The sequence below is a fragment of the Cordyceps fumosorosea genome (genome assembly GCF_001636725.1).
Source record: "Cordyceps fumosorosea ARSEF 2679 chromosome Unknown scaffold_3, whole genome shotgun sequence".
Classification (NCBI taxonomy): Eukaryota; Fungi; Ascomycota; class Sordariomycetes; order Hypocreales; family Cordycipitaceae; genus Cordyceps; species Cordyceps fumosorosea.
Window position 1 is genome coordinate 1,366,353 of NW_017387303.1, and position 12,315 is coordinate 1,378,667.

General features: G+C 54.0%; 4 protein-coding genes across 4 annotated transcripts; 2 read left to right on the plus strand and 2 right to left on the minus strand.

Annotated features, from left to right (window-relative positions):
* Nucleotides 1-580: 580 nt before the first annotated feature.
* Nucleotides 581-2,037, plus strand: ISF_02119 (vacuolar targeting protein Atg24; the record flags this gene model as incomplete). Its single annotated transcript, XM_018845726.1, has 2 exons — nt 581-835; nt 904-2,037. 2 exons carry the CDS (start codon nt 581-583, stop codon nt 2,035-2,037), a joined length of 1,389 nt encoding a protein of 462 aa, XP_018707449.1.
* A 442-nt stretch (nt 2,038-2,479) lies between these two features.
* On the minus strand, nt 2,480-5,047 carry ISF_02120 (pheromone processing endoprotease KexB; the record flags this gene model as incomplete). Its single annotated transcript, XM_018845727.1, has 1 exon — nt 2,480-5,047. The coding sequence occupies one exon, from the start codon at nt 5,045-5,047 to the stop codon at nt 2,480-2,482; it is 2,568 nt and encodes an 855-aa protein (XP_018707450.1).
* A 1,558-nt stretch (nt 5,048-6,605) lies between these two features.
* Nucleotides 6,606-7,226, plus strand: ISF_02121 (guanylate kinase; the record flags this gene model as incomplete). The annotated part of the gene is made up of 1 exon (XM_018845728.1): nt 6,606-7,226. One exon carries the CDS (start codon nt 6,606-6,608, stop codon nt 7,224-7,226), a length of 621 nt encoding a protein of 206 aa, XP_018707451.1.
* A 2,042-nt stretch (nt 7,227-9,268) lies between these two features.
* Nucleotides 9,269-9,915, minus strand: ISF_02122 (hypothetical protein; the record flags this gene model as incomplete). The annotated part of the gene is made up of 2 exons (XM_018845729.1): nt 9,269-9,687; nt 9,771-9,915. The coding sequence occupies 2 exons, from the start codon at nt 9,913-9,915 to the stop codon at nt 9,269-9,271; spliced, it is 564 nt and encodes a 187-aa protein (XP_018707452.1).
* Between the last annotated feature and the right edge of the window lie 2,400 nt (nt 9,916-12,315).

Genomic DNA, 12,315 nt, shown 5'->3' on the forward strand with positions numbered 1-12,315 from the left:
TGTACGACTTTTTACGGCATTACTTGGACAGCAAATGGCCTGTAACACTACTACAAATCAAACACGGAATTGGAGTGGAATTTGGGGACAACGCAAATAGACATATCTCGACACAACTGGAATAGCAAATAGAATCTGCATTTTTCACCAAAATTGAAGTGAAGAGGAATTAATTGTAGCGTGGCAAGAGAGCGAAGAATGCTGTTGTGCTGCCTGTGCTGGTGGCTTGAGAGGATGACGTAATCGTAGTTACTGCTGTTCGCGGCATTGCTGTCAGGGAAGCTGCAGGCGGCACTCCCCCACATTGACAGCTCACTTTACCATCCTGCATTTGACCCAGCTCATCTCTGCATAACTCGTCATCGTCCATCTGCTAGATCTGATTCTATTCAGTGTCTCTACAGCGTGCTGATACAAACTCGCAGTTATCCATCGTCGCTTCTTTCTCGCCGCGCCGAGCTTGAGTAGCCGCGCTGTGTTATCTGTGACATCCCTCTACTCCGCCTCGTCCGGCTTGAGCCGAAAGCCACGCCTCTACCTCACCTTCGAATACACGGCATCGCAGAGAGCAACGCCCAGCATGACTTCAACGGATCCAGACCGCGAACAAGACAACTTTTCAAGCGTCTCATGGAGCGAGCACACCGATGGCGTCCCTGCGCAAGAAACGGGCGCCTCAGAGGGCGGCGGCGCTGCTCCGCCTTCGACTGGGAAGGTTGGACTCCCGCACGATGCGGCGGGCGACGGCCACATTCTGGACTGCACCGTCGGAACCCCCATCAAGGAGAATGACGGCAGCAAGGACGCGTTTGTATCCTACCTGATTACTACCCACGTGCGTTGATGCTCGACTTGACCAGCCACCTTGAGCTCGGAGGAAGATGCTAACCTGCGGCCATATAGTCTACTTTCCCCTCGTTTCAGAGAGAGGACACTAATGTGAGGCGTCGATTCACCGACTTCGTGTTTCTCTATAAGCAGCTTATGCGCGACTTCCCGGCGACCGCAGTCCCTCCCCTCCCCGACAAGCAAAGGATGGAGTACGTCCGCGGCGACCGGTTCGGGAGCGACTTTACCTCGCGCCGCGCACACTCGCTTCAACGGTTCCTCGTTCGCCTATCACTTCACCCGGTGCTGCGACGCGCACCTATCCTGCACAACTTCCTGGAGAGTCCGGACTGGAACGCGACGGTGAAGAGCAAGACGACACGGGCGAGCGTGCAGAGCGACCCGAACGGGTCGAGCGGCGTCTTTGACAACTTTGCCGATACCTTCATCAACGCTTTCACCAAGGTGCACCGCCCTGACAAGCGGTTTATTGAGGTGAAGGACCGCAGCGATAAGTTGGACGAGGATTTGAACCACATCGAAAAGGTGGTGGCGCGCGTGGTCCGCCGGGAGTCGGACCTAGAGACGGACATGCGCGACCTTGCGGAGCAGTTCCAGAAGCTCATCACGCTCGAACCCGGTGTTGAGCCCTCGGCGCATGCCTTCGCCGCCTCCATCGAGGACGCAGCCACCGGCCTGCGCACGCTCCGCGACGTCACCGACCAAGACTACCTCGGCTCTCTGCGCGACCTACAGGCCTACTCGCTCGCTCTCAAGAACCTGCTGCGCGCGCGCGAGCAGAAGCAGCTCGATTTTGAGCAACTCACTGAATACCTTAACAAGTCGACCGCTGAGCGCGACCAACTCCACGCAGGCCACTCCGCCTCCGGTCCTGGCGGCTTCCTGCGCGCCAAGCTCGAGGATGTTCGTGGTGTCGACCACGAACAGGCCCGCCGCGAGCGCACCCGTCGTCTAGAGCTCCGCGTTGAGGAGCTCACTCGCGAGGTCGAAAACGCCCGACACACCAGCGACTTGTTTGACGACGAGGTCGTCCGCGAGACTGCCGACTTTGAGCGTATCAAGCGCGTCGAGATGAAGAGTCAACTCGCTGGCCTGGCCGATGCCCACGTTGCATTCTATGGCTCTGTCATCGACATCTGGGAGAGCTACATCCGGGAGATGGAGAAGCAAGGTATCGTCGCGGCGTGAAGAGAAGGGGTCGTTTTGTGCATAATCTGGCTGTCAACTATTGTATATACTCTAAACCACCAGTTAACATACGGCCAAAACTCTCTCTTTTTGATTTAACTCTTAGGCGCTTATGAGGGAAATTTAGCAATTCAACACATTTAAACTCTCAAGAATTAAATAGCATGATACGATGTAGCATGTAAAAGAGTAATAATTGGACTTGTTCTCTGTGGTATAGTTGCTTTACTTTGTCTGCCACAGATGCTTCCTCACCGGCTTCCCTGTCTCTGTTGTTTTTAAGCGAGTAAAATGATGCAATACAATGACGATACACAATAGAGAGAATATATAGAAAAAAAAAGCACAACCCCGTTATCCCAATGAGAGAAACCATAAAACAGGAAAAAAAAAGACACCAGTGTTATGATGGTTAAAAGATGCAAAAAACAAGAGGTTCGCTTTACTTTGTCAAGGCGCGTCCCTGACCGGCCTTTTCATCCACAGCAGCATCGTCCTCGTCCTCGCTTTCATCGCCAATGACGTGCTGCTCCTCGTCTTCGGGGAGGTGCTCCACGCCCGCGAGGCGGTCCGCCGAGCGATCCCGATAGGCGTCAAACTCGTCCGCGTCCGACTCCTCGTCCTCGGAGCTGCCATCCGCAAAGGCGTCGTAGAGCTCGCCGCCGCGGGTGCGACGGCCGGACTTGCCAGAGACTAGGCCCTTCTCGATGCCGCCGGCGGCGGCGCCGTCGCGGCCGCCCTCCTCCTCGTCGAGGAGCTCAAACTCGTAGTTGCTGCGCGAGTCGTTGCGCAGGCGGCGGCGGCGGGCAATGTAGAAGAAGATGCCAAGGCCGATACCGAAGGCGCCGATGAGGCCAGCGGCGCCGTAGATCCAGATCTGGGCCGTCTTGGAGGCGCCAAAGGATGGCAGCCACGAGATCCAGTTCGACGACGGGCTGCTCTCGGCGGGCTTCTGGTCCACGGGCGTGCTGGCCGGAGTCGTGGTGGTGGGCGAGGGCGCTGTGTCTCCACCGGCGGGCTTCGTCGGCCGGTTGATATGGTCGTCAGGCACAGAGACCGTCGGGGAGGGCTCAGAGGTGGCTTGCGGCGGGACGGAGGTGGTGGTTCCGGGAATGGTAACGGTCTCAACCTTGTCGTGGTCCACGTCGTCATTTTCAGTGGGCATTGGCAGGAGGCTGGCCTTGCCGGCGTCGATGGACTCGCCCCAGAGCTTGAGGCGCCAGTCGACGAACTTGCCGCTGTGCTGGTTGACGTTGCTGTCTCGGACAATGACCGTCCATTTTCCGACACCCTTCTCGCCCCAGTGAGCAACACTCATAAAGGTCCAGTCAACGTAGCCGCTGCCGTGGCTATCCATCCTGCGGGTGGTAGCGATGTGGCTGACGAAGCCTTCAGGGCTGACGAGGTCTACGCTGAGATCGCCGCGACGGGTGTGGTCAACATTCATGGTGACGGTGACATGCTCTAGGCGTTCGAGGTTGGCTTCTGTGAGCATATCCTGGGTTACCTCAAAGGTGGAGGTAACGCCCTCGTTACCCTGCGGAATGGGGGTCTTAACGTGAATCCAGGGGGAGAAGTACCACGCCTGGGGCTTGACCTGTTTCCAGGTCCTGGCCATCTGAACGATGCTGTAGCTATCGATTTTGCCGTATCCGAAGGTGTGCGAAAAGTGCTTGCCAATGGCAGTTGTATTCCAATCAGCGTTGGGGTCATCGACCTTGACGGCGGTTTCGAGGGCAAGATATTGGAGATCTCGCCAGGTCAGCTCCGGCCGAACTTGCATGACAAGAGCAAAGATACCAGCAGCCAAGGGGGCGGCGGCAGATGTACCCCCATGAGAGATGGTGCACTTATTAGTGCCCACATCGGTAGTGTGAATAGAGTCACCGCTTCCGCTGCTGTATGTGACAACGAGCTGCGCAGAGCAGTGCTCAGAGTAGTATGGGTGGTTGCCCTCACGGTCGACAGCACCGACAGTGATGCTGTAAATGGAGTTGGTGTAGCCATCGAAGTTGCAGTTATCTTCCGAGGCGGCGCCGTTACCAGAGGCAAAGACGTAAATTGTACCGAGACCGTGTCGGCCCTTTTGAATGCCCTCGAGCATAGCGCGGCGGATGAGGATACCAGGAGCCTCCATGGAACGGCCGTCATCTGGGGGCCCCCACGAGCAAGAGTAAATTTGATTTTTTTGGTACTCGTAAATCATGGCCTGGGCTTCGTCCATGTCACTGATGGGCTTGCTGAGAATGCGAATACCTGCCACCTTGGCATCGTAAGCGACGCCAACACCGCATACATCGTTCTTGACAGCGGCGACTTCGCCAGCGCATCGGGTTCCGTGGCCATCTTCGGGTAGTTTTGGTGATGGGTCTTGGCCTGGGTCGTTGTAGTCTTTGGATCCTTCGGCGAAATAGTTATCCTTGAGATCCAGGCTGTGCATGTCGAGACCATCGTCGACAATGGCGACAGTGACGTTCTTGCCGGTGACACCTTCAACCCAAGCGCCGGTCACGTTGACGTCGTGGCCTAGTTGAACCGGGTTGAACAGGTGCCATTGTCCAGGGAAGGTAGGGTCGTTGATCGAGAGTAGCTGCATGACGTTTTTTTGCTTGGTAAGTGCCTCCGCATTCGGCTGCTGTGATGCACGAGCGGCGTGGGGCAGGGGAGGCGGCGGGATACGCTTCTGCAGCATGGTGCGCGGCTGCTGTTTTCTGGCGAGGCGAACAGTGTCAAGGATATCGTGGGATCCGTCTCGTTTCCGTCTGCGCCATTCGAGGAGCTGTGGCTTGACGACATCGTGGTCGTATTTAGGGGAGCGGAAGATGTAGTGGTGGTCGAGAGCGCCAAGGGGGCCTTCGTGTCGCAGTCCAAGACGGTCAGCGACGTGGTCGGGCTGGACGCCTTCATCCAGATGAAGAACGTAGTAGTCATTGGCATCGTAGTCGGGCGCGAAATGCGCTGTTGAAACGGCGGCGAGGCCGAAGAGGCCAAGAAGCGCCGTAATCTTCATTGTAAGGATTGCTCTCGAGCGGCGAGAAGCAGGAGATGGAGTTGACGCGGGATTCGTAGATTCACCGCATCGAGAGTCGGAGTTGATTGCAGTGAGCGAAAGCAAGAAGCATGCGCAAACTGCGATTTACTCGTCAAAGTCTGGATTAGGTTTGCGAGGAGGCGGTCCGTCGCTTGCAGGAGGGCACGAGGGTTGTCGATGGCGGTTGTATATCGGAAAGCAACGCAGAACGAAGAAGCGTGACAGATTTATGAAATCCAAACGAGAGAAAAAAAGATGCCGTGCGCAGCCTGCTGAGACAAGGAACGGCAAGCCGTAGAAGGACACAGGAAATAGTCTTGGGTCAAGAATAGCAATGAATGATCTGAGGATGGGAAGCTGGCTGGCGTATGTCCAAACTCAAGATGCTAGATGGTGTCGTGGCAATTGGAGGCGCAGGGACGCTATGTCAGCAGATTGGTGAACCTGATTGGCTGGGCTTGTGCCAGGGGGCCTTGGGCGCCCCCTGGGCCAAGCACTAAAAGGAACAGGTCACAGCGGCACTTCTTTAGGCAGGTATGTAAGTTCAAATTTAGCGGGGCGCATAGCGGCTCGATGTGGTTTGAAAGAATGCTTGATTGCTCTGGGTCGGCAACTGCCTAGCATGTCCTGACAAATTAATACAACGTTTTCTTAGGTTATCAGATAAATGCGTATTCTTTGTTTAGATTTGTAATTAGGCTGGTTTTTTTTTTTTTTTTTTTTTTCCTTTTTTTTTGGTCTCGAATATCCACTAACAGCCAACACAGTTGTTGTCTTTGCCACTGTACCTAATTCAAGGAGAGTACCCTCTCATAAAACGGAGCCGCAAGCAATGACCACTGAAGCAGAGGTAGCCTGTACGCGCCAGCCCCTGTAACACCTGTCGAGGTTTAACGTGTTGTACCCTGAACCCTCTTCCCATCACGCGGCGATGCGACAGCACAGCCGGATGCCAATCAATCAATACAATCAAGATACACTTCCATGCTCGAAGTGAGTGGGAACTTGCCCAACACTAGTCTGGAATTGTAGCCGGCTATCGGGGCTGGCCATCTTCCCTGTCGCAGAAGCGTTGATCTTGCGGCGATGCACGCCTCATCTCCTAGTTACATAGCCGAGTCAGTACTCGGCGGTGATTACGGACTGCGGCAAAGCATGATAAATTGTTTCCAGTTTCACTGATCAATATTTATTTTGTCCAAATTTTAGAATAGGTAGGATCTACAATTACGCCATGTGGCTTCTTTCGTCTAGTGTCCGTACATATGGCGCTCAAGACTTGCAAGTCACGTTTTGGGCATCAATAACATCAATAAGGGGACAGCCTATTGAGCTCTGTTTGTGGTGCCTCATCAGCCAAATATCCCACCCCTCATTGTCTGTGTCACACCAGGTGAGGGGGGGGGCTTGACGGTCCTGCACCTCGACTCTCTAATTACTGGTGAGTTACGCTACAGATGTAAGTGATCTGCCTTTGATTCTCACAACAAATTATTTGCAGGGCGATGCTGTCACTATTTTGCAGCGTCCTGCTAAAATGGCGACTGAGAACACGAGGCCGATTGTTATATCCGGTCCCTCGGGCGTGGGGAAAGGCACCCTCATCGACATGTTACTCGCCTCGCATCCCGACCGGTTCACCAAGACCATCTCACACACGACTCGACCTCCTCGCCCTGGCGAGACTGACGGCAACCAATACTTCTTCATCAGCGAGGCCGAGTTCGCGTCCCTCGTCTCCCAGGACGCCTTCCTCGAGCACACTCTCTACAGCGGCCACCATTACGGCACCAGCAGCGCCACCGTGACGGACCAGCAGGCCAAGCGGCGCGTCGTCATCCTCGAGATTGACATGGACGGGGCGCGGCAGGTGCGCGACCGTGGCGCTGTGGACGCCCGTTTTGTCTTCGTCAGGCCGCCGAGCTTGGAGGCGCTCGAGGCCAGGCTGCGAGGACGCGGCTCTGAGTCGGAGGGGAGCCTGCGGCGGAGGCTGGAGAGCGCGCAGAGGGAGATGGCGCAGCTCGACTCCAGCCACGGGCTTTACGACAAGGTCATTGTCAGTGATGACTTGAACAAAGCGTACAAAGAACTGGAGCAGTTTGTGCTGGGCACGGCGACGGTTGCCGAGCGAGCACAGGCCCAGCCCGCAGGAGAGTAACCTTTGTCACTTGTATTGAGTGACCTGCCTGGTAATTATTTGAACCTGCAAAAGTTTGCGTTGATTTCGCGTAAGCATATTGTATGTTGATGAAATATTGCTGAGGAGAAAGATAGCACTGGCGTCTTCGGCTTGAATCCACCACCGCCAGCTTCCAACTTGCACGTACTGGCTCTAATTAGTAATAGATTCCCTCCCCTCACCTTGAAAAGGATATCTTAATTCAGTAGGTAAATTGGACATCGTCCAAAGAGCCTCATCCGGCCCGGCAGTGGCTGGGTCGGCCCAGTAGACACGAAGCCTAGCCCTGTTTTGAAAGTGCCTGAGAAAGCCGCTGCAGCGCACTTTATGACGATCCAATCAACTAAAAAAATACGACTCAAGTTAAAAAGATCGCTGGATGGGTGGGAGCACACGAACGGAAGTGGAGGGGGTGTATTCCGTATACGTGCACGTCTTGGGAGCTAGCTGAGGCTGGGCTGCACAGCTACCAGTACTGAAATTGAGGCCAGCAGTGCGAGCTGAGATGGATGCGAGCCAGACGAGTGGTCCATGTCATGGAAAGACCCCCTTTATAGGTAGAATAAAAGAGCAAGGTTGCATTCGAGTCACATTATCCACTTTGCAGACGCATCGCAGATAGGGCGACCAGAGAGGCTGAAACATGACAACGTCTCTCCCCGTCGATCCTTGGGCAAAGTGCGAAGAGAGTATTCCTTGGCGGACCACTTTGACATGGGATCGACAAGGGCGCAAGGCGATTTATCACGAATATAAGAGGATTGGAAATGCAATGATACTTGGCGGTGCGTCCTGGTCCCATCAGTATCGCGATGTCAGCCTTGGTTTGGCAATGCGCCTGCTTCTGAAGCTGTTTTGCGATAATTAGCAAGAACTAGAAAAGTTTCAACTATAGCGGACTCTACTCTAATTGCTGTATCCGTACCTCGTTCCTTCTTTTCTTGCCGACCGAGGCCGGTTCTAGAAGGAGTGGTTGGCTAATAGTTCTCACCATTCGACGGCGGTTCAGGCACTAGCACATACGCTACTTGATTTACATCTTTTGCGAGATGCACGAGAAACGAGATACCTTTTTATGCCCAACGAGGCTTTTGAAGAAGAATTGGCTTTGCGAAAGAACGTAGGCTTGTCGAGCTTCGTTGAGTCTTGGCCTGCTGTTGTTGCCATACTCTTGCCGCAACTTCCGTGCCCTCTCCGAAAGCTGCCACCTCATCAAGCTTCCTTTCCCAGTTCAGGGAAGGGGGCGTGTGAGCAACCTGGGCGCGGAACCACTAGATGACGACCCTACCAGGTATGAATTGGCAGCCCCAGCCTCGTCCTAGCGACTACGGGAGCATTTGGGGTCTGAAAATCACCAGGGGAGTCGGGGCCTAAAATATTACCACCAAGAGAGGGAAATCGTGATTCGTCGCTGGGCTTCATGGCCAAGGTGCAGGTCCGCCTCGTGCGTGGTAGCCCTGATGACGAAGGGTGCCCACGATGCGGGCGAGCCTGTCCGCGTGCTACAGGGCTGAAGAGCTGAAGAGCGTATGCATAGGTTCTCGAGCATGGTGACGAAGAAGGGACCCTGTGGTTGCCTGCGGTGAGCGGAATACCGCGGCGTCCACCCACCTTGGCGGCGTAGAGTCATCACGTACGTATGCATATGCAGGACCCTTCGGATTCCACAAGGCCAGCTTGCGCAAATATTCAGGTTCATTTTCTATGTACTCTATGGGCAGCAGACCGAGTCGGACATCTACCGCAGACAGACGAGGTAAATAAATGACAAGTAGAAGAGATCAATGTGAAAATAGGTGGGAGAATCGCCGCTCAGCGGCTTCCGACCGTAAGAAAAAAACAAAACAAAAGCAAAAACACGCAGTAACTGATTCATGGCTCTTTCAATTTTCGCCAGTTTCTTGTAACCATAAAACGCCAAAGCTCATTCAATATGTACACTGTAACGTAGCGTCAGCGAATGGTCGACTTGCATACACACTTGGCAGCCACGGGATCCTTACTGTAAGAGTCGTCACTCATCATCCTGTAAAAAACGCCGGCATGGGAGGCGAGCCTATGCAATAAAGGTACGGCGAGTCGTCCATGACCTGATCCTCCCCGCCGCCACCGCCGACAGCACCGTAACCGACAACGACCTGCGGCATCACCGGCTGACCGCCGCCGCCGCCGTACGACGCCGCCGTCAGGGAGTAGCCGTTGCTCGACGGGTTGCTGCTGTCGTCGCCCGCGTGCGTGTGCCGGCCGCGCCTGCTCTCCGCCTCGTGCCCGCGCGCGACGACGTGGCCCAGGTGGACGCCGCCCCAGGGCAGGCCGGACGGCGCGCCGCTGTCGCCGAGGACGTCGGCCGCACCGCCGGGGATGCGGTAGCTATTGCCGGCGTGCTCGAGGTTCCGCGCGTCGCGCTCGGCCTTTTCCCTGCTCTCCCTCGCCTTTTCGCCTAGACACGGGACAACGAGTCAGCAAGTTCATCTACGCTGTTATTGTATGGGAGGGGGGTTGGCTGTAGGAACGGAGACTTACGAAATTTGCGCTGCGCGATGCGGTTTTGGATCCGTCGACGCTGTTCGGGGTCGGTCACGTCGGCCCAGTCGGGGTCTTTGGCCTTTGCTTTGGAAATCTTCCTTGGCGACGAGGGTGAGGCCGGGCTTGATGTGTGGGACGACATGCTGATTTGAAGCGTCTCGGTTGACGTCGGATGAATGTGTTATATATTCTAGGACTTGGAGGAGAGTTGAAAAATTGTAATAGTTCTGCGAGTGACTTGTTGCTATCCAAGACAGCGCGAAGTATATATATCGTGGTGGCTCAAAATAGACACCATGGGTTCGAGTGGCGTATATATGAGACGTTCGTGTAGACGCAGCCTGGCCAGACGCAGGATTGACTCAGAGTAGCGGTATTGGGGGGAGCTCTGGTGCAAGTCAATAATGTCGTTCACGGGACTGACAAGTTGTGAGGAGTTTTCGTCTTGTTGTGTTGCAAGTCAAGTTGAAGTAAAAAAGTTCAGCGAGACTCTGGCGAGGTGCGACACCCGCTGTCTAATAATACCATCCTGGTTGGCAACTGAAATAGCACGGGAGCATCATGCCTGGGGCCAACTGGCCCCATTGATTAATAAATTCCTCTTCTACACGCCGTTCGAGCAAGGGACAGGATATGACATGCAAGAATAAAAGGGACTAGGAGCTCGCTAGGCAGACTATGGGCATCGTGGCCGACAGGGCAGAAGAGAAGGCAAAAGACGTGATGGAGGGGGGGTACGGCTGAGGCCGTGAACCACCCACAAGACGATATTTACTAGTAACTTGGCACTCCCCTCGTCGAATAGGTATCAGTTCCAGGGTCATCGGAGGTCGAGCTGAGGGGAAGGAGGGTAGGACGGGTAAGAGGGGTGTGTGAAGAGAAAGGAAGAGTTAACTTGGAGATGGGACTGGGCTGAGACGTTAGTTGACGTTATTAGTTGGGGACTTAGCTCTTAGGTTACATTGAGCAGGCAGGCGAGTTGAATGAGCCGCGCACCAGCATCCCGCCAATCCCTGCCAGGCACAAAGGCGAAAAGGCAATCGAGGAAGTGGAGGGGGAGTAGGGGGAGTACTCTATCATTAACCCTCGTACAGGTCTTGTGTGAGTGATATGAGTGGTTCGAGTTGTTGCCAAGTTGATTCACGATGATCAAGTCTGGGAGCTTGGCTGGGAAGGGCAGCTTGGCGGTAAGCAGCCTCCAGCAACCACATTTATGCTAGAAAATAAGACAAGAATTTGGCGCTTTCTATTTGCCCAACTTTGGGGTGCATTAGGTATGATTAAAATGTATGGGTTAGCACTCTGCTAAAATACTGTTTATGGTATGTTGGCGACTTGATACAGGCTGTACATGCATCTGCATTGGCCCATCCGCGCGCGGTCCGATGCAGGGGCGCGGGTATCCGGAACGACGGATAAAATGAACGAAAAGACGCCTTTTCTCAGGAGATCATCTTACAATAAACTGTACGTATAATACGTCTTTCTGGTTCTTTTGTATTAGCAATCAAAGGCGGCTGGTTGATTGTGACGAATTGCCCTCTTCGGTAATAGTTAGTCTTTATTATAGTGACAGCACCCCAACAGCCACAACTACCCACGGCCAACCCAGTAACTACAAGTAATTAAGTGCCCTCCATCCACGGACAAGCCACTGCCGACATATGCCGTACCCCCTGCAGATTCGTGGATGTTAGGATGCTGTCATGTGTCTGCTTTAAGCTGGTCCGACCTTGAGGTCTAGTTACTGGCAAAAGCCCAGAATGGGACATGAGAGACCCGTAGCACAAGGTGTCAATATAGTTGCCATCAGGGAAGACATGGCAATATTTACTGGCTTAAACCCTCTGAACAAGTTAGCATCTTCACCGCGCATCGTGGTGGCGCAGCGGTCGGGGCAGGCATCGTCAACGGCGACAGCCGAACGCCCTTGTGAACTAACTACTGAATAGGTCAGTATTATCTGTAAGTTTGCGGAGGCCCTTCCGCCACGGCTTACTGGGTTTTTATTACTGGCCAACCAACTAACCTACTATGCGACTGCACTAGCAAATGCGAGAAATACGAAACAACTCGACAGTCGCATTCCCTCTTCTTGCTCGGTGACTCAACTAATGTCTGTCTGTGATAAATGGACTAGAGAGACTTGACAACATGGCGCGCCGATAGCCCCCTTGATTATTCCAGCCCCCAGATGGGCCGACGAAGATGCTAGCGATGTATCTGGAACATCTTGATCGTCCACCGTGGCTAGAAGTAGACACCGATGCTGTGCACGGTTTGCGACCCCTAATAAATAATAATAATAATAATAATACGAGAGTAAAATGAAAAACTCTTGGACAAATGGTTTTATCGAAAATAATGGAATAAAGAATATGTCAAGTAGCATTAGCTACGAATCCGTCGTTGGAATCTCTGAACTATCCAAGCATTATACTCATGCACCTCACCTCCAACGCAACCTTGACAGTTCGTCGCAAAGCTTGCGACTTATCTTGAACAATAGGCAAGCCACATGGCAAGCAGCGCCCCCCCCCCC